Consider the following 17,962-nt stretch of genomic DNA (forward strand, 5'->3'; position numbering starts at 1 on the left):
TTGGTGGAGAAGAGGACGAGTGTGGTGGGACCAAGAGAGATTGGGGGGCGAGATGTGGAAAAAAAGAAACGTGTTAGAAAAAGGAGGCACGCCCGGTGGGATTCGAACCCACAATCCTTTGATTAGAAGTCAAATGCCTTATCCATTAGGCCACGGGCGCTCTTGTTATCATACTCCTCTTCAAAGATCTATAACCTTAGGCTTTTCCAACTTGGATATTTCTATATTGCATTCCACCATAAATCGAGGTAACAGTTGTTTTTCTCTAGTACATGTGAGATGATGGGAACTTGCAATTGATGTAGTGGAAGCGATGACCTTTTTTTTACTTCTTCCACACAGTTGTTTGTACATATATTATAGGAATGTACTCAGGCAACGTATGTTTTAGTTATATAGCGTTTTTGTTTTTTTATTTTCAAGTTGGGTTAATGGATAGACTTTATTGGATATCTGATGTATTCATCTAAATTGCTTAATAATATGTAATTAAAAAAAAAAAAGTGAGATAATGGTATAGAGTAGTGCTATGCATCTTAGAATTTTATATGATATTAAGTCTGAAATGTCGTGGCGTAGAAGACGAAATAATCATGCCATGGCAGAAGCCGTATCATTTTGAAATTTGAATTTGAAGCATTTCCTACCCCGTTCCTTCCTGTTTATGAAATATGAAATTATGATGTTTCATTATGACCGGGTCAAATGACAATATCATCCCTGAATTAGTGTCATTCTGCCCCATATATTGAATGCAGTTTTGTTCATTTGTACATTTTCAAGATCAAAATGAATAGAGTTTATAGGAGTCGAAGCAAAATGATGATTGGACTGTGAGGGCTCATAGCTCCAATGTAGAGGACTTGCCGGTGCAACTGAACCCACATCTATAATTCTCATAAACTCATCCTCTGTTAGGTTCACCAAACGAAAAAGCAAGGGGGTTGGTTTCTTTGAGATATTGACATGATTGTGACAAACAACATTTCAGGAACACGTTTTATTATTAGAATGAGCAAGTTACTAGCATTGTGGCTGCTAACGCTCTCTTTTATAGACATGTTCGTATGTATCTACTATTACATTACATTCGGAATACACCGTACTTGGTTTCTTCTGGGTCACGGTTCATACAGGCAGAGATGGAGAGACCTATGACTTTTCTTGTGTCAGCTGGATCAATAATCCCATCATCCCAGAGCCTTGCTGTGGAGTAATAAGAGTTTCCTTCTCTTTCAAATGCCTCTACTACCTTTGCCTTAAACTTCTCCTCTTCTTCCTTGTCCCACTGCACAACACATGCACACGATACCAATAAATAAGAGCACACTGATCCATTTTGAAACAAAGTAATCTTTTATCAGTGAAAGACAGAAAATCTACCTCAATTCCTTGCTTTTTTTTCTTGCTCCTTTCTATTTGGGAAAGGACACCAGCAGCCTGATATGTCAACACATCTAAAGCAGCTGTTAGTTGTGTAGCGGAGATCAGACGGGAAAATTAAATACAGATATGTTGTATGAAAGGTTCACCTGAGCACCACCCATCACAGATATTTTGGCATTCGGCCAAATGAACGTGAAATCGGGACTAAAAGCACGACCACACATTGCATAATTGCCAGCACCAAAGCTTCCACCAACAAGAATAGTAACTTTGGGAACCTACAAACATTAATCTTTGATATTACAAAAGTAGATCAAGGTTCTACTTCTCTTTTCCCTTTTTATTTGCGACTAATGATTAATTCAGTCATTAGAGAAGAATCAATGACTTTTCCAACAATCCTACTGAAAATATCAAGTAACTTTAAAGAAAACATGCCAAATGGGAGAAAAGTTGACACACAGAGAGTAATATATTCTTAAAACAAGAAGGCATTTCAAACAAAAAGTTGCTGATTATAGCAGCACAGCATTTACAATTGAATGCATACTGGAAACAACATTTAAGATGATGAAAAAGTGAATGGAATCATCATAGCAAATAGTATGGTGGGAAGTTAGAAACTGACATAAGCCTCTGTGTCTAATAAGATCGATGTACGTTAAATACTTTGCGTGCAGTCAGATTATACAAGTTTAAGAGTCTTCAGCCATGTAGCAGTAACACCCTGCTTAAGACACACTCAGGGGTTCATATCTTCACAAGCTTGCAACAATTTTAACCATGAAACAAGGAAAAACAAACCTTGGCACAAGAAACTGCCATCACCATTTTTGCTCCAGATTTTGCATTCCGTCTGCTTCAGATCTCGAGCCAACCTACAAAATGAAGGACATTCAGTTCCATGCTTCAACCACCTTGCTCAAGGTTCTATCTTCACTACATCTTCACTAATTCACTTAACCAGCCTCAGCTAATCAGATACATTTGTTAAAAAGGAAAACCAACGATAAAACTAGTCTATCGACAGAATGACACCAAACATGCTCACACATACACTTTATTACCATAAGTATGATGTGCAACACATATAAGAGAGAGATATAATTGCCATAACATGCACAACCCTGATTGTTAGAAGTCTTATATCACACAGGTTTGGAGGATGCCCTCTTCAGAATAACTAACTGACAGAGTGACACTGCTACCTTCTTCACAAAAGAATTGCAAGAAAGGAGAACAAGTTTACATACCATAAATCCGGTGATGTTCTGAAGGAAGATCAAAGGAATATTTCGTTGAGTACATAATTCAATGAAGTGGGCACCTTTTAGAGCAGATTCATTAAATAATATCCCATTGTTTCCAATAATTCCAACAGGCTGTCCGAAGATTCTAGCAAAACCTGTCACAAGAGTCTGCACAGAAGCTATTAAATTAAAAAATTTGAATATTCGTGGAATGAATGAAACAATCTAAATTTGAATGGGTGAAAATGCCCTCACAGTGCCATACAACTTCTTGAATTCATCAAATTCGCTTCCGTCGACAATGCGAGCAATAACTGAACGAATATCAAACTGTTGCTTATGGTCTGTTGGTGCAATGGAACGAAGTTCCTTTACATCAAATAATGGTTCCTTATATTCGGTACTTATGCTCCGCAATTCGCTTTTCAAACCCTGTTTCCCAGCCATGTGCAAGTTCTTAATAATATTCCTCCCAAGAGCAAGTCCATGGAGTTCATCTACAAGGACAGTTCAGAGTATATAACAGCACTAACGGATAATCTCTCTCTCTTTCTCCACATTCATGCCCAGAGTAGCAATTCTAATCGGTCATAAAGTAAAGATCACAAAAATAAACATGTCATGTAAAAGAAACTCTCAAGTTATACATTTTTCAAAGACAACTGTTTCCTAGTTTGTCACTCTATAGTCCTCGACCTAGTCATTTGTAATTAGAGAGTTTCTATTGGGAGTTTGGGACCTCCAAATCTGCTCACTTGACTTCACTCTATTATGAATTATTAAATGACATATATAACCTACTATAAAATGACAATAATTATACTAAAAAATATTATATTTATTTTATGTAGACTTTCCAATTCAATAATATTAGATTGTATTTCTTATTATTTTCTTATCTATTTTTATTTTTCCAATTTCACTACATACTCATTAAAGCATTCATATATATTTAATAAGAATTAAAAATATGATTAAGATTATGTGACATACATTTTTATATATATATGTTGAACGCATATTGGTGAGGGAAAACAAAATAAACTCTCTTCTGATTTATGACCTAAATCTAAGTCAATCCATTATATTTGCAAAAAAATAAAATAAATAAATAAAAATATTTAAATAATTAATATTGTGGAACAAAAAATACAGAAAAAAAAAACATTAAAAAACAATTTTTTTTTTAGAATAAAAACATATGATGTCTTCATTTTTTTTTTTGCACAGCTAAAATAGAAAAAAAAAATTAAAAAAAAAACAGAATAGTTCATGGCATTTTCTTATTGATTAGACATTAATTTTTGAAACTCAAGTTTGATTAAGAAATGTATATTTAGTTAAGATTTATAGAGTGATTAAATCATTGAAATGACTAAATTTTTTATTTTAAAGATAATAATATGTTTGCAAATTATATGAAAGAGGTTATTTGAGGAGGTCTAGTGAGTAAATTTAGTATTTAAAAATTTGATAAGAGGTGTAAAAAGCATAGATTTGGAGGTTTCAATAGAAAAACTCTTGTAATTAAGACCAACTCTAGATTATGTCTAATCCTTGATGAATGCAACTTCGAAAGTGGAAACTGTATCAGACAAACTCTACCTTAATCATGAGATAATACCTTCTCTAAGAGCAACTCCAACAGCTTCCCTATCATTTCTGTACTATAGGGAAGCAAAAGTAAAAGCTGTAGCCTTTTTTTCTTCTCCAACTCCAACAGATTCCCTATTTTACAGCAATCTCTAAAATCTCCATAATTCTTCCTTAAATTTTAGAGATTGCTGTAAATTTAGGGAATTTGGTTTTCTCTTTCCTCTTTATCTCTAAAATAGGGATAGTTTTAGGGAATCTGTTGGAGCAAAAGAGGCTCATTTTTCTCTAAAATATAGAAAAATCAAAATATGGGGAAGCTGTTGGAGATGCTCTAAGGCACTAGTAGCCAAACTGATGGGTCAAAAATCCTCAAACTTGAATTTACGCACATCTCACATTAGTATTTTAAATTTCATATATAATATCCAATGACAAACTAATCCATTAACTGACACGTAAAGAGAGCCTATAGCAAGCAGACTGAGAAGAAGCTTACTTCAAAGAAATGCAAAAAGGTTCAAAGTACGGAATTGGACAAGTGAAATACCTTGAGCATAATACTCTGACACTCCTGAAGTCTTGCAATGCACGCTAGCGCCCCCCAAATCCTCTGCCGATACTTCCTCTCCAGTGGCAGCCTATTCAAACATTTGATTAATCTAGGTTATATACAGAAGCCCACAATTCACTAACATATTTTTTACAACATTCAACAGAAGAAATGTAGGAACCATATGAAGCAATTACCACACCAGAAGTCTAGAAAATAACCTTCACAAGTGGGGGTCCTGCTAGAAACATGGTACCATTTCCTTTGACCATCACACTTTCATCAGCCATTGCAGGAATATAGGCACCGCCGCCAGTGCAAGAGCCCAATACCAGTGCAATTTGAGGAATACCTTCGGCTGACATTACAGATTGATTGTACAAGGTTCTACCAAAATTCTCCTTGTCAGGAAAGACCTCTGCCTGTTTGGGAAGAAAAGCCCCTCCGCTATCAACAAGATATACACATGGTAACTTGCATCGAGCGGCAATATCTTGCGCCCTGAGGTGTTTCTTAACAGTGATGGGATAATAAGTCCCACCCTTAACAGTAGGATCATTAGCCACAAACATACAAAGCCTCCCATGGACAGGACCAATTCCAGTAATGATCCCAGCATATGGTAATGTGCCTTCATATAGTTCATGGCCTGCAAGCTTATTAATCAAACATCCAACAATCAGAAGCGAAATCATGTTTTCTGTACGAAAACTAAACCAGTCCAATTGATTCGTAACCCAAAAATGATTCAAAGCTATCTGATCAAAAGTGAATTGAATCAAAACCTGAGAAAGCTCAAGGAAAGAAGCACCAGGATCAAGCAAGCGATCAATGCGCTCTCGAGGAAGGAGCTTATTCCTGCTCTTGTTTCTCTTCACAGCTGCAGCTCCTCCTCCAGCAAGAACCTTCCTCACATAAAACACAAAATCAATCACTACTTACTACTTTTGCCAAATATATAAACATATTCATTCATGGCAAGAGACACTAAGAATCAGACCTTTTGGATGTGGGATTGGAGCTCGGAGATTAAGAGATTCATGGCCTTTGAATTCCAAGAAAAGGCCTCGGAACTCCGATCAACTCCATCGGGAAGCACTCCAAGGCTGTAATCCCTCCTTATTTGGACTGCGTTCACTGACCTCCATGAACCTAAAGCTCCTCTCTTCACCAAAATGCTAAGCATCTCTCTCTCTCTCTCTCTCTAAAACGCAGAGAGACGCAACTGTATTTACAGACTGATCAGCTTACTCTCTGTATTTTGAATGCAGTTATATATATATATTGTTCCTTTGTACATTTTCAAGATCAAAATGAATAGAATTTATAGGAGTACTCAAAGCAAAATGATGATCGGTCTGTGAGGGCTCATAGCTCCAATGGTAGAGGACTTGCCTGTGCAACTGAACCCACGTCTATAATTCTCATGAATCTCATCCTGTGTTAGGTTCACCGTTCACCAAACCAAAAAGGCATGGGGGTTGGTGTTAGAACCAACCTTGTTAAGCTCACCCTTAATCCTGTTTTGCAACCTTGTTAGGCATGGGGCATGGGCCCTGCGTGACACATGTCCACTTCTCCTTTTGCCATGGATTGGACTCGATCTATATATCTTGTAACTGTCGGCCTTTAAGAGACAATCAATGAATCATGTTTGAATCTAAATTTGGGTCTAAAGTACGCTGGCGTAGCCTTTATGGTGCTACTCGCGTGGTTCTGTCCACAAATTTTGAAATAGAAGGTCTGTCAACTTAACTATCAAATTATTGTTTTTCATAGTGGGGGTTGCATTATTTTATGGATGGAAATAGCAGGAAAGATAAGAAGTGCCTCTTTCTTTTGTCTTGTAGTATTGTGTTTGTTTTGGACGCGGTCTTGGCCTAGTCCCCCGCTTCTAGGGGTCATCATTTAGCCCGTGGGCCTAGTGGGCCGATGGAGGCCCGCCCTGCCAAAAAGCCCTCCATAGGCCCGGCCCGGTGGGTAGAGGGCCGGGCTTGGTTTAGGGGTTAGAAACCCGGCCCAGCCTGCCAAAAGCCCGCTAGACCCGGCCCGCCAAAAGCCCGCTAGGCCCGGCCCGTAAAAGCCCGCAAATAAATATATATTATATATAATACAAATTTCAAGAAACGGTGAATCCTACCGTTATTTCAAAATAAAGAGAATCCTAGGCTAGAATGAGTGTTTCTTACCGTTGGATTTGGAAAGTGGAGACCACAACTGACAACCCCACGTCCCCACTTACCCACTAGGTCAATCACTCTCAGTCTCTCACACTCTCACTCGACTCACAAATCACAATTGACCTATTTCGAAAACAACTCTTCTCTCTCGTTCTCTCCGCCGTTCCCCGATTTGGCGATTTCCCTGTAACTCGTCGCTTCATGCCTTCATCCTCCATCCCTCCAGTAGTCCAGTCTGCTCCATCCCTCTTCCGCTGCTTTGGTAGATCTACGATTCTGCGGCAATCCCAATGAGTCAACGACGTCGTCGATCACCTCAAATCTGGCGGCTACCGCGGCCTCGATCTTCTCTCAGATCGAGGTTCGAATCTCAGACTAAGAACCCGTTTCTTCAATTTTCTGTTTGTCTTGAAATAGATCGGTTCGAATCTCAGACTAAGAACTCATTTCTATGTTTGAATTTTTTATCATTGTAATGTGCAGGTTCGAGTGCTATTCGGGGGCTTCCCCTTTTCTGCAAGGATACCCTAAACACATCTCTAAATCTGCAATCTAGCAGGGACTGAAAGTCTGAAACGATGGCTTTTGAATCAAGGTTATGGCTTATTTGTTCCTTTTATTTTTCTTTTGAAGTTGGTGTTTTGATTTATTGGACAGGAGTTGAAAGTTAATTTTTTTATGCGTTTTGAAGAACCCAGTTGTTCCTTTGATTAGATGTTGGGGTCAGAATGATTAGATGTTGTTTTATGCATGTTTTGAGTTCTTATTGTCACAATGAATAACTAGTACTAGTTCTTAGTAACAATCTAGTTGCTGTATGCTATTTTTTTTCTTGTTTTGATTGTGATCTCTAATATTGTAGGACGAGGAAGAGAAAACCAAGGAATTGTGATCTCTAATAACTGGTACCAGTTCTTAGTAACTGGTACGATTTTTATGTGCTTTGACATACATTTTTGGTAGAAATTAGATGTTTGATTGGAGAGTATCTTACTCTATTTATGTTTGATAACCAAGGGACAATTTTTAACTTCCTGTACCAATTATGCAGGGCTGCAGGCATATGATAAAAGGGAAGAGTAAAGAAGCTTTCATTGCATTTAGAGAAGCATTGAAGTCCAAGTTCGCTGCATATAAGTTGTATTAATAATTTGTTTTTGTTCTAAGTTGTAATTGGGAATGTTCCTATACTTTGTATTCTCCGTCTTTTTATTTCAATACATTAAATCGGGTGTGGGGATGAGCCTCCTAACTAGGTTGGGTTCCAAACCCCTTAAAAAAAATATATCATATCTTTAAAACTTCTTTTGTTAATAAAGCCCGGCCCGGCCCGTAAATACGAGGGCTACCCGGCCCGGCCCGAAAAAGCCCGCAAGGCCCGCCTTATAGGGCCGGGCTTGGATCTTGCCATTTATAATAAAGCCCGACCCGGCCCGGCCCGCTATTTTTAGAAAAGGTAATAAGGCCCGGCCCGTTGACGACCCCTACCCGCTTCTCAATTATTTTTTGTATCTTCTGTACTTTGCTTTTTTGTATTTTTTTCTCTCGGCAAGGTTTGGTCTAGCCCCCCTTGCTATGTATCTTTTTTTACTTGATTTTTAATAAATTCAGGTAAGGGCGCCTGAGTTAGCTCTTACACCGCTTTCTCAAAAAAAAAAAAAAAAAAACTTAACTACCAAAACTGATTCAGTTATGGTAAAACAAATCTTGCAAAACGACAAAGTATGTAGACGATACCGATCGTGAACTCATTCTCAACACAACCTATTCTCTATTTCTCTGGATAACTCTCTGCATTCTTGAAAATTCCTTCAGTGTCAATTGGAGAGTTTAGAATCATTCAGAGAATTTCCACACTAAATTGAATTCCAATACTTTCCTGCAAATAGAATCTAAAACCAGGTAGAAATGGAGAACTGGAGAAGGGAGAGAGCTAATTAAACGCATCGATGCTCCCAAGCTTGTTTGATTGATCTGCTCTTCATTGATGCTCGGGCTCTTTCATTTGGATTATTGATTTGTCATTCTTTTTTAATTGCTGAGTTGAAATTTCTCTCATGAGCAGTGAACATGCAAGAACAGAATGATTCATTATGGTTGCAGGTGATCTTGGAGAGTACACAAGTCCTAATAATATTTGACAGTCCTCTTGAAATACAAATCCTGGTTGAAGACCACAACACAAATTTATCAGATTCCTTAAGCTCTATCACCATAACAGATGCTTTTAATTCCTCAGCATAAATTTAACAGATTCCAAACCATAACAGATCAAGATAATTGGAAACTTCCCTATCACCATTCTCAGCCTCAAGAACCGATCGATACATAGCTCCAACCATTTTTTAATATCAACAAGGGTCGGAATTCAACCAAGAGAAGCCCAAATAGCCGCCCTGAAAAGCAATTTCGGCCTCCAAATACCCATTCTTCCAAACTTAACCAAATTTGAAAACCAATTATAGAAAGATGTCGAGCACGACGAGAGGATCGTTTTTCATACCTCATACAACATCGATTTCGACCGGAGTCACCGGAATTTGTAGAACATTCGCCGGAAAAAAAAAAAAAAAACTCAAAGCTTTCCGAATCTCCTCCTCCCGGGTGTTAGTAATTTCAATAATTCTAAAACTTTTGAAAATTGTAATAAATAGCTTGGGTTTCTTAAAAAAATTTCGATAATTACCATAGACTCTTCATGTTGCGTATTTAATTACCGATTCCAAAATTTGAAGATTTCACCTTTAAAAAAATTTAGAAAAATTTGAAGATTTTACCATAGGCTCAGGGGCTTCTTAGGCTTTGCAGGCTATCACAGAAGATTTGTTCAACACTTTGGGTTGATAGCCCAACCCCTTATTGCCATGCTGAAGGTGGACAATTTTATCTGGACACTCGCTGCTGAAGACGCATTCCACCACCTCAAGCTAGCGGTCACCACCACACCGGTCCTTGCTTTGCCTGACTTCTCCAAACCCTTCATGGTAGAGATTGACGCCAGCAGCTTCGGATTAGGCGTTGTCGTATCGCAACAAAAGCACCCAGTATCTTACCTTAGCAAAGCTCTCTCCCCAAAGAATCAAGCTCCTCTCTGTTTATGATAAGAAGATGATGGCGGTGCTCTATGTTGTGGATAAATGGCGTCTGTACCTTCTGGGTAATCAATTTACCATCATCACGGATCACCAAACCCTGAAACACTTGCTTGACCAACGAATCACCACCCCATCGCAGCATAAATGGTTGGCAAAGCTCCTTGGCTATGACTACAAAATTGAGTATAAGGCTGGGCACCTCAATATGGTGGTTGACACCCTTTCATGCAAGCCTGAACTCCTTGCAATTCAGGTCGTGATCTCTCCAGTTTTCGACAGCATCATGCAAGCTTGAACTCCTTGCAATTCAGGCCATGTCCTCTTCAGTTTTCGACATGATTGTGACAAACACCAATTCACATGAAGATGTTTGATTATTTGAATGAAAGACTAAATACTGATTACTACCCTGTGGTTTGAGCCTAAAATCAATTCAGTCCCTGAACTTCTAATTTAATCAAAAATACTCATGCACTTTTAATTTTAATCTAATATGTCAAATCCGTTAGGTGAGTCTGTTAACTCGCTGACGTGGCTCATGTGGAGCCTATGTTTATGATGCGGTGTTGAGGTGGCATGCATAGTCAGCTTAGGAGTGGGTCCCGCTATTAGAAATCTATTAAATAAAATGTTTTTCAACAAATAACCTAACCATAACTTAAACCCACAATCTCTTACATACAAGTCACACAACAAACCTCCACACTAACCTCACAATTTTATAAACTTTAATCAGATTTTATATTTATACTATATTCCTTATAATATCAAATAAAACTATTTATTTATGATATATTCGGTTAACCTTAGTTTTTATATTAATACTATATCTCTTGAATAGACTCAAGTACTTCAATAATTTCAGCATTGTTTTAGGAAAACGGAATTATTGGGAGAAAATAAGTTGTGCTTTCATTGATAAGAATGGCCTCTTTATATAGAGGATCACAACCAGAGAATCTGAGTCTTACATGGAAATAGAATCATACAATGAATAAGATATATCGGAGAATATATGTAAGACTAACTCTATTACAACTTGAACAAGTTACTAGAGTTTGGGCCAGACATATAAATCGGATGTCCTTAAACACTCCCCTTTGTGTCGCCCAAACGTGGTGCTCCTCTCGTTACCTCGTTAAAAATCTTGCCGAGTAACAAAAACCTAATGGACAAAAATAACCTCGGTCGAAGGATAAAAATAGTACAACACACCCTTCATGTTTCGAGACCAAACATGGAGACATCTCCCCCTGATGTCTGCATCTCCCCCTGATGACTACGATCATGGGAGTTCGGATAACTTTCGCAAACGATGCGACCATCATGTTTCTCGAAAGTGGATTTAGGCAATGACTTAGTGAACAAGTCTGCCACATTGTCCTCAGATCAAACATAGTTCACTTTGATCTTGAGAACAGTATGTTGTTACTAATTATGCTTGGTGTTGTCGCCTTTGATGTAGCCTTGCTTCATTTGTTCAAAGCAAGCAGCATTATTCTCATAAATGCTCATAGGCCCATCTATGGTAGAATTCAAACCACAATTTCTTCGAACATGCGTAACTATAGATCCAATCCATATACATTCAAGAACCGCTTCATGAAGAGCAATAATCTCTGCATGGTTCTAACATATAGTGACTAAGGTCTGTTCTATAGACATCCAAGATATCGTGGTCTTACCCACGGTGAATACATAACCAATTTGGGAACGACCATTGTGTGGGTCAAAGAGGTATCCAGCATCAGCAAAACTTTCCAAAACACTAATGTCGTTTTGGGATGGGGACAAAGGACGCAAGCCAGTGTTGGCAGCAAGCCTGGTGTGTGATGGGTCCGAATCCATCATCTCTCTGTAGGGATTGAACAAGCTCATTTTAATCATACATCTCAAGTATCGAAAAATATTTTTTACACCAATCCAATGGCGTCACATTGGTGCAAAACTATATATAGCTAACAAGTTCACTACAAATGAGATGTTCGGTCTTGTGCATTGAGCTAAATATAATAATGCGCCTATTGCACTCACGAAGGGCACTTCTGCCTCTAGCGCATCTTTGTCATCATCCTTCGGACGAAGAAGATCTTTTTTAGAATCAAGACTACGGACAATCATGGGTGTGCTTGAAGGCTTGACCTTGTCAAAACGCCTAAGCATCAACACGATGCTCAAGTTCCAAACCGAGACAAAACTGTGTTCTCCCAAGATCCTTTATCTCAAAGTCAGATTTCAAGTGTTCATCGATTTCCCTTAACTCTTTAAGGGCTTCCAATGAAGATCATGTCACCAACATGAACCGCAATAGAATTTGAAACTTGTCATAGAATCACGCAGGCATTTACATATCCCTTCCCAATCAAGTAGTCACTTAGTGAACGTTTCAACCTCATTGCAAACGCGATCCATGGTCTAGAGCCACTTGACTTGGGTGAATGAAGTCCATTAGGAACCTTCATGTATATTATGTATCCAGATCCTCATAAAGATACGTAGTGACTACATTTGTAAGCTACATGTTCAGTTATTCGGAAACTACCAAACTGGCAAGGTAGTGGAGTGCAATAACATCAATTATGGGAGAAAATGTCTCCTCGTAGTCGATTCCAAGGCGTTTTGTGAGAAGCCTTACGCCATAAAGCGAGATTACCATCTTTTTTTCTCATCACACTTTCTAACGAAGACCCATTAGTCAATAGGTTTTATGTTAGGAGGTGTTGGCATCACTGGTTAGAAAAACCTTCCTCTTCGTTAGAGAATCCAACTTAACCTGGATCGCATCTTTCCATTTAGACCAATTTTCTCTACGTTGGGATTTATTCATCAACGGAGCGTGGTTCGATATCATCAGACTCAACAAACTCATGCGTTATGAAATGCGCGAATACATCATCAATCATGATGGAGTTTCTATCCCACGTCTCATGTACACTAGTGTAATCTTCAGAGAACTCTATATTCTTAAGAATATGTTCTGACGTTGAGGTGTCCCCCAACGATAACTTTAATCAGGAACATTCTCATGAGACGGATTTTGACTGTCGATGAACAAAGGATTGAATTTTGCCCAAAGTATCCTTCGAACACACGGGTCTCCCACGCATCCTAGCTAGGGCCATGGCCTATAACGCCATAGTGTCTCTCTCTATGACGTTGGTGCCATGCCTACCTCTGTGTAGGGTGGCGTTACGTCCTCTCATAGAAACGTCCATCATTGCAGGCATATTTGCAGCAGATATGTGTGATCTCGTCACTTTAACGGGGATCGAGATGAGACAAAGTGGGGACAGATCCCGACAATTCACTTTGTTCCTGTTGAACATTTGTGTTCTTATCTCCCCCTAACGACTGGAAGTATGTCTCATCAAAGTGACAATCCGCAAATCTAGCGGTAAAGAGATAGCCTACCAAAGGTATTAAGTGGCGGACGATTGTTGAAGTTTCAAATCCAACGTATTTCCCCATTCATCAGTGATGATCCATCATGGTGCGTTGTGGCGGCGCAATTGACATATAAATTGCGCACTCAAATATACGTAAGTACGAGATACTTGTGCCTAGTCACTAGTTGTAACGCAGAGATAAATTGAGTAGATGTGGATCGTAGACGAATTAACATACCTGCATGCGATATTAATGCATCACCCCAAGCCGAAAACATACCCAATTTAATGAATATTTGATCTATTGCTAAAAAATTAAATATTTTCCGTTCATAAAAAAAAAAAAAAAAAATTTATTCCTCTTCTTGATTTGAAAATATTTTATTTCTCATAAAATAAAAAATTGTTAATGAATTTTTGTTTGAAATTTTAAGAGATAGTTTGACGAAGAGAAAATTCAAGGGACATGGTATAAATATAAAAACTGAGTATAATTTACAATGTTGCAAGGTTAGCATGGCAGTTTGTTGTGCGAGTTGTATTTTAAAGGTCATAGATTCGAGCAATGGTTGAGTTATTTGTTAGAAGATTTTATTTAGCCCTTGAATGAACTAGTATTAGCATTGTGGCTGCTAACGGTCTCCTTTATAGACATGTATCTATTATTACATTACATTCGGAATACACCAAACTTGGTTTCTTCTGGGTCACGGTTCATAGAGGCAGAGATGGAGAGTCCTATGACTTGTCTGGTGTCAGCTGGATCAATAATCCCATCATCCCAGAGCCTTGCTGTAGAGTAATAAGAGTTTCCTTCTTTCTCATATGCCTCAACTACCTTTGCCTTGAACTTTTCCTCTTCCTCCTTGTCCCACTGCACCACACATGCACAGAACACCAATAAATAAAATCACACTGATCGATTCTGCAACTAAGTAATCTTTCGTTAAAGATAAGACTCAAGTTTTACCTCAATTCCTTGTTTTTTCTTGTTGCTTCTTTCTATCTGAGCAAGGACACCAGCCGCCTGAGAATGCAACAAAGACATGTCAATCCCCAACCTAAAGCAGCTGTTAGTGTTGCAGCGGAGCTCAGACAGGTGAATAAATTAGAGAGATGCAGTATGAGAAGGGTCACCTGAGCACCACCCATCACAGATATTTTGGCATTCGGCCAAAGGAACATGAAATCGGGACTATAAGCACGACCGCACATTGCATAATTGCCAGCGCCAAAGCTTCCACCAATTATAATAGTAACTTTGGGGACCTGTAAACATTGATCTTTGATATTACAAAAGTAGATCATAGTTCTACTTCTCTTCCCTTTTTATTTGAGATTAATGATAATTAAAGAAGAATCAATAACTTTTCCTACTGAAAACATCAAGTAACTTCAAAGAAAACATGATAAATAGGAGAAAAAGCAATTACCAAGTGAGAAATATGTTCATCTTAAAACAAGAAAGCATTTTAAACAAAAAATTCCTGATTAAAGAATCACGGTGTTGATATTTAATTGCATAATGGAAACAACACTTAAGATGATGAGAAAGTGAATAAACCATCATAGAAAATAGTATGGTGGAAAGAAACTGACATAAGCCTCTGTCTAATAAGATGTTAAATACTTTAGTCTGATTATACAAGTTTCAGAGTATCTTCGGCCGTATAGCAGTAACACCCCTGCTTAAGACACACTGAGGGGTTCATAACTTCACAAGCATGCAAGAATTCTAACCATGAAACAAGAACAAACAAACCTTGGCACAAGAAACTGCCATCACCATTTTTGCTCCAGATTTTGCTATTCCATTTGCTTCAGATCTCGAGCCAACCTACAAAATGAAGGACATTCAGTTCCATGCTTCAATCACCTTGCTCAAGGTTCTATCTTCACTTAACCAGCCTCACGTAATCAGATACATTTGTTGAAAAGGAAAACCTACGATAAAACTAGTCTATCTACAGAACTGCACGCGAAACATGCTCTCACACTATGTTTCCATAAGTACGATGTGCAACACAAATAAGAGAAGATATAATTGCCATAGGATAGCCCTGGTTGTTACAAGTCTTAGATCACAGAGGTTTGAAGGGTGCCTTCTTCAGAATAGCTAACTGACAGAGTGACACTGCTAACTTATTCACAAAAGAATTACAAGAAAGGACAACAAGTTTACATACCATAAATCCGGTGATGTTCTGAAGGAAGACCAAAGGAATATTTCGTTGAGTACATAATTCAATGAAGTGGGCCCCTTTTAGAGCAGATTCATTAAATAATATCCCATTGTTTCCAATAATTCCAACAGGCTGTCCGAAGATTCTAGCAAAACCTGTCACAAGAGTCTGCACAGAAGCTATTAAATTAAAAAAATTGAATATTCGTGGAATGAATGAAACAATCTAAATTTGAATGGGTGCAAATGCCCTCACAGTGCCATACAATTTCTTGAATTCATCAAATTCGCTTCCGTCAACAATGCGAGCAATAACTGAACGAATATCAAACTGTTGCTTATGATCTGTTGGTGCAATGGAACGAAGTTCCTTTATATCAAATAATGGTTCCTTATATTCGGAACTTATGCTCCGGAATTCGCTTTTCAAACCCTGTTTCCCAGCCATGTGCAAGTTCTTAATAATATTCCTCCCAAGAGTAAGTCCATGGAGTTCATCTACAAGGACAGTTCAGAGTGAATATAAGACCACTACTGGATAATCTCTCTCTCTTTCTCCATATTCATGCCCAGAATAGCAATTCTAATTGGTTATAAAGAAAAGATTACAAAAATAAACATGTCATGTAAAAGAAACTCCAAAGTTATATATTTTTCAAAGACAACACCTTCCTAGTTTGTCACTCGATAGTCCTCGACCCAGTCATTTATAAATAAGACCAACTCTAGATTATGTCTAGTATCCTTAGCAAATGCAACTTCGACAATGGAAATCGTATCAGACAAACTCTACCTCAATCATGAGATAATACCTTCTCTAAGGCACTATTAGCCAAACTGATGGATCAAAAATCCTCAAATTTCAATTACTAGAGTTACATATATGTCCCATTTTTAATTTCATTATATCTAATGACAAACCAATCCATGAACTGACATGTAAAGAGAGCCTATAGCAAGCAGACTGAGATGATACTTACTTCAAAGAAACGCAACAAGGTTCAAAGTACGGAATTGGACAAAGTGAAATACCTTGAGCAAAATAATCTGACACTCCCGAAGTCTTGCAATGCACACTAGCACCCCCCAAATCCTCTGCCGATACTTCTTCTCCAGTGGCAGCCTATTCAGCATTTGATAAATCTAGGTTATATACAGAGACATGTATACAGAAGCCCACAATTTACTAACACATTTTTCACAACATTCAGCAGAAGAAATGCAAGATACCAATAAAGCACAAGACAAATGTAGGAACCATATGAAGCAATTACAACACCAGAAGTCCAGAAAATAACCTTCACAAGTGGGGGTCCTGCCAGAAATATAGTACCATTTCCCTTAACCATCACACTTTCATCAGCCATTGCAGGAATATAGGCACCACCGGCAGTGCAAGAGCCCAATACCAGCGCAATCTGAGGAATGCCTTCAGCTGACATTAAAGCTTGATTGTAGAAGATTCTACCAAAATTCTCCCTGTCAGGAAAGACCTCCGCCTGTTTGGGAAGAAAAGCCCCTCCGCTATCAACAAGATACACACAAGGTAACTTGCATCGAGCGGCAATTTCTTGCGCCCTGAGGTGTTTCTTAACAGTGATGGGATAATAAGTCCCACCCTTAACAGTAGGATCATTAGCCACAAACATACAAAGCCTCCCATGGACAGGACCAATTCCAGTAATTATCCCACCAGATGGTAATGTGTCTTCATATAGTTCATGCCCTGCAAGCTTATTAATCAAACACCCAACAATCAGAACAGAATTCATGTAACTAATCCGGTCCAATTGATTCGTAACCCAAACATTCAGTGTATATTTCAAAACCTGAGAAAGCTCAAGGAAGGAAGCACCAGGATCAAGCAAGCGATCAATGCGTTCTCGAGGAAGGAGCTTATTCCTGCTCTTGTTTCTCTTCACAGCTGCAGCTCCTCCTCCAGCGAGAACCTTACATCACATAAACACAAAGTCAATCCCTACTTACTACTTAGCCCCAATATATAAACACATTCATTCATAGCAAGAGAGACTAAGAATCAGACCTTTTGGATGTGGGATTGGAGGTCGGAGATTAAGAGACCCATGTCCTTAGAATTCCGAGAAAAAGCCTCGGAATTCCGATCAACTCCATCAGGAAGCACTCCGAGGCTGTAATCCCTCCTTATCTGTACTGCGCTCACTGACCTCCATGAACCTAAAGCTCCTCTCTTCGCCAAAATCCTAAGCATCTCTCTCTCTCTCTCTCTAAAACGCAGAGAGACGCAACTGTATTTACAGACTGATCAGCTTACTCTCTGCTTATGTGGAATGTCTATCCGTATCGAAATATACTAGC

At 38.5% G+C, this 17,962-nt stretch overlaps 1 protein-coding gene, 1 long non-coding RNA gene, 1 other non-coding gene and 1 pseudogene across 3 annotated transcripts; 1 reads left to right on the forward strand and 3 right to left on the reverse strand.

The window, feature by feature from the left end:
- Window positions 1–87: 87 nt before the first annotated feature.
- TRNAR-UCU (transfer RNA arginine (anticodon UCU)) lies at window positions 88–160 on the reverse strand. The gene has a single exon. It is a non-coding gene; the product is annotated as a tRNA-Arg (tRNA).
- Window positions 161–976: 816 nt separating this feature from the next.
- On the reverse strand, window positions 977–6,250 carry LOC133736982 (methylcrotonoyl-CoA carboxylase beta chain, mitochondrial-like; annotated as a pseudogene).
- An 824-nt stretch (window positions 6,251–7,074) lies between these two features.
- LOC133736154 (uncharacterized) lies at window positions 7,075–8,188 on the forward strand. The gene is made up of 4 exons (XR_009859440.1): window positions 7,075–7,323; window positions 7,446–7,557; window positions 7,825–7,887; window positions 8,014–8,188. It is a non-coding gene; the product is annotated as an uncharacterized LOC133736154 (long non-coding RNA).
- Window positions 8,189–14,009: 5,821 nt separating this feature from the next.
- Window positions 14,010–17,937, reverse strand: LOC133736981 (methylcrotonoyl-CoA carboxylase beta chain, mitochondrial-like). The gene is made up of 10 exons (XM_062164610.1): window positions 17,670–17,937; window positions 17,455–17,574; window positions 16,924–17,358; window positions 16,658–16,748; window positions 15,882–16,123; window positions 15,630–15,794; window positions 15,206–15,280; window positions 14,581–14,712; window positions 14,414–14,470; window positions 14,010–14,317 (listed from the first exon to the last, which is right to left on the reverse strand). The coding sequence occupies exons 1-10, from the start codon at window positions 17,853–17,855 to the stop codon at window positions 14,114–14,116; spliced, it is 1,707 nt and encodes a 568-aa protein (XP_062020594.1). The 5' UTR covers window positions 17,856–17,937; the 3' UTR covers window positions 14,010–14,113.
- Window positions 17,938–17,962: the final 25 nt, after the last annotated feature.

The sequence above is a fragment of the Rosa rugosa genome, chromosome 3 (assembly GCF_958449725.1).
Source record: "Rosa rugosa chromosome 3, drRosRugo1.1, whole genome shotgun sequence".
Taxonomy (NCBI): domain Eukaryota; kingdom Viridiplantae; phylum Streptophyta; class Magnoliopsida; order Rosales; family Rosaceae; genus Rosa; species Rosa rugosa.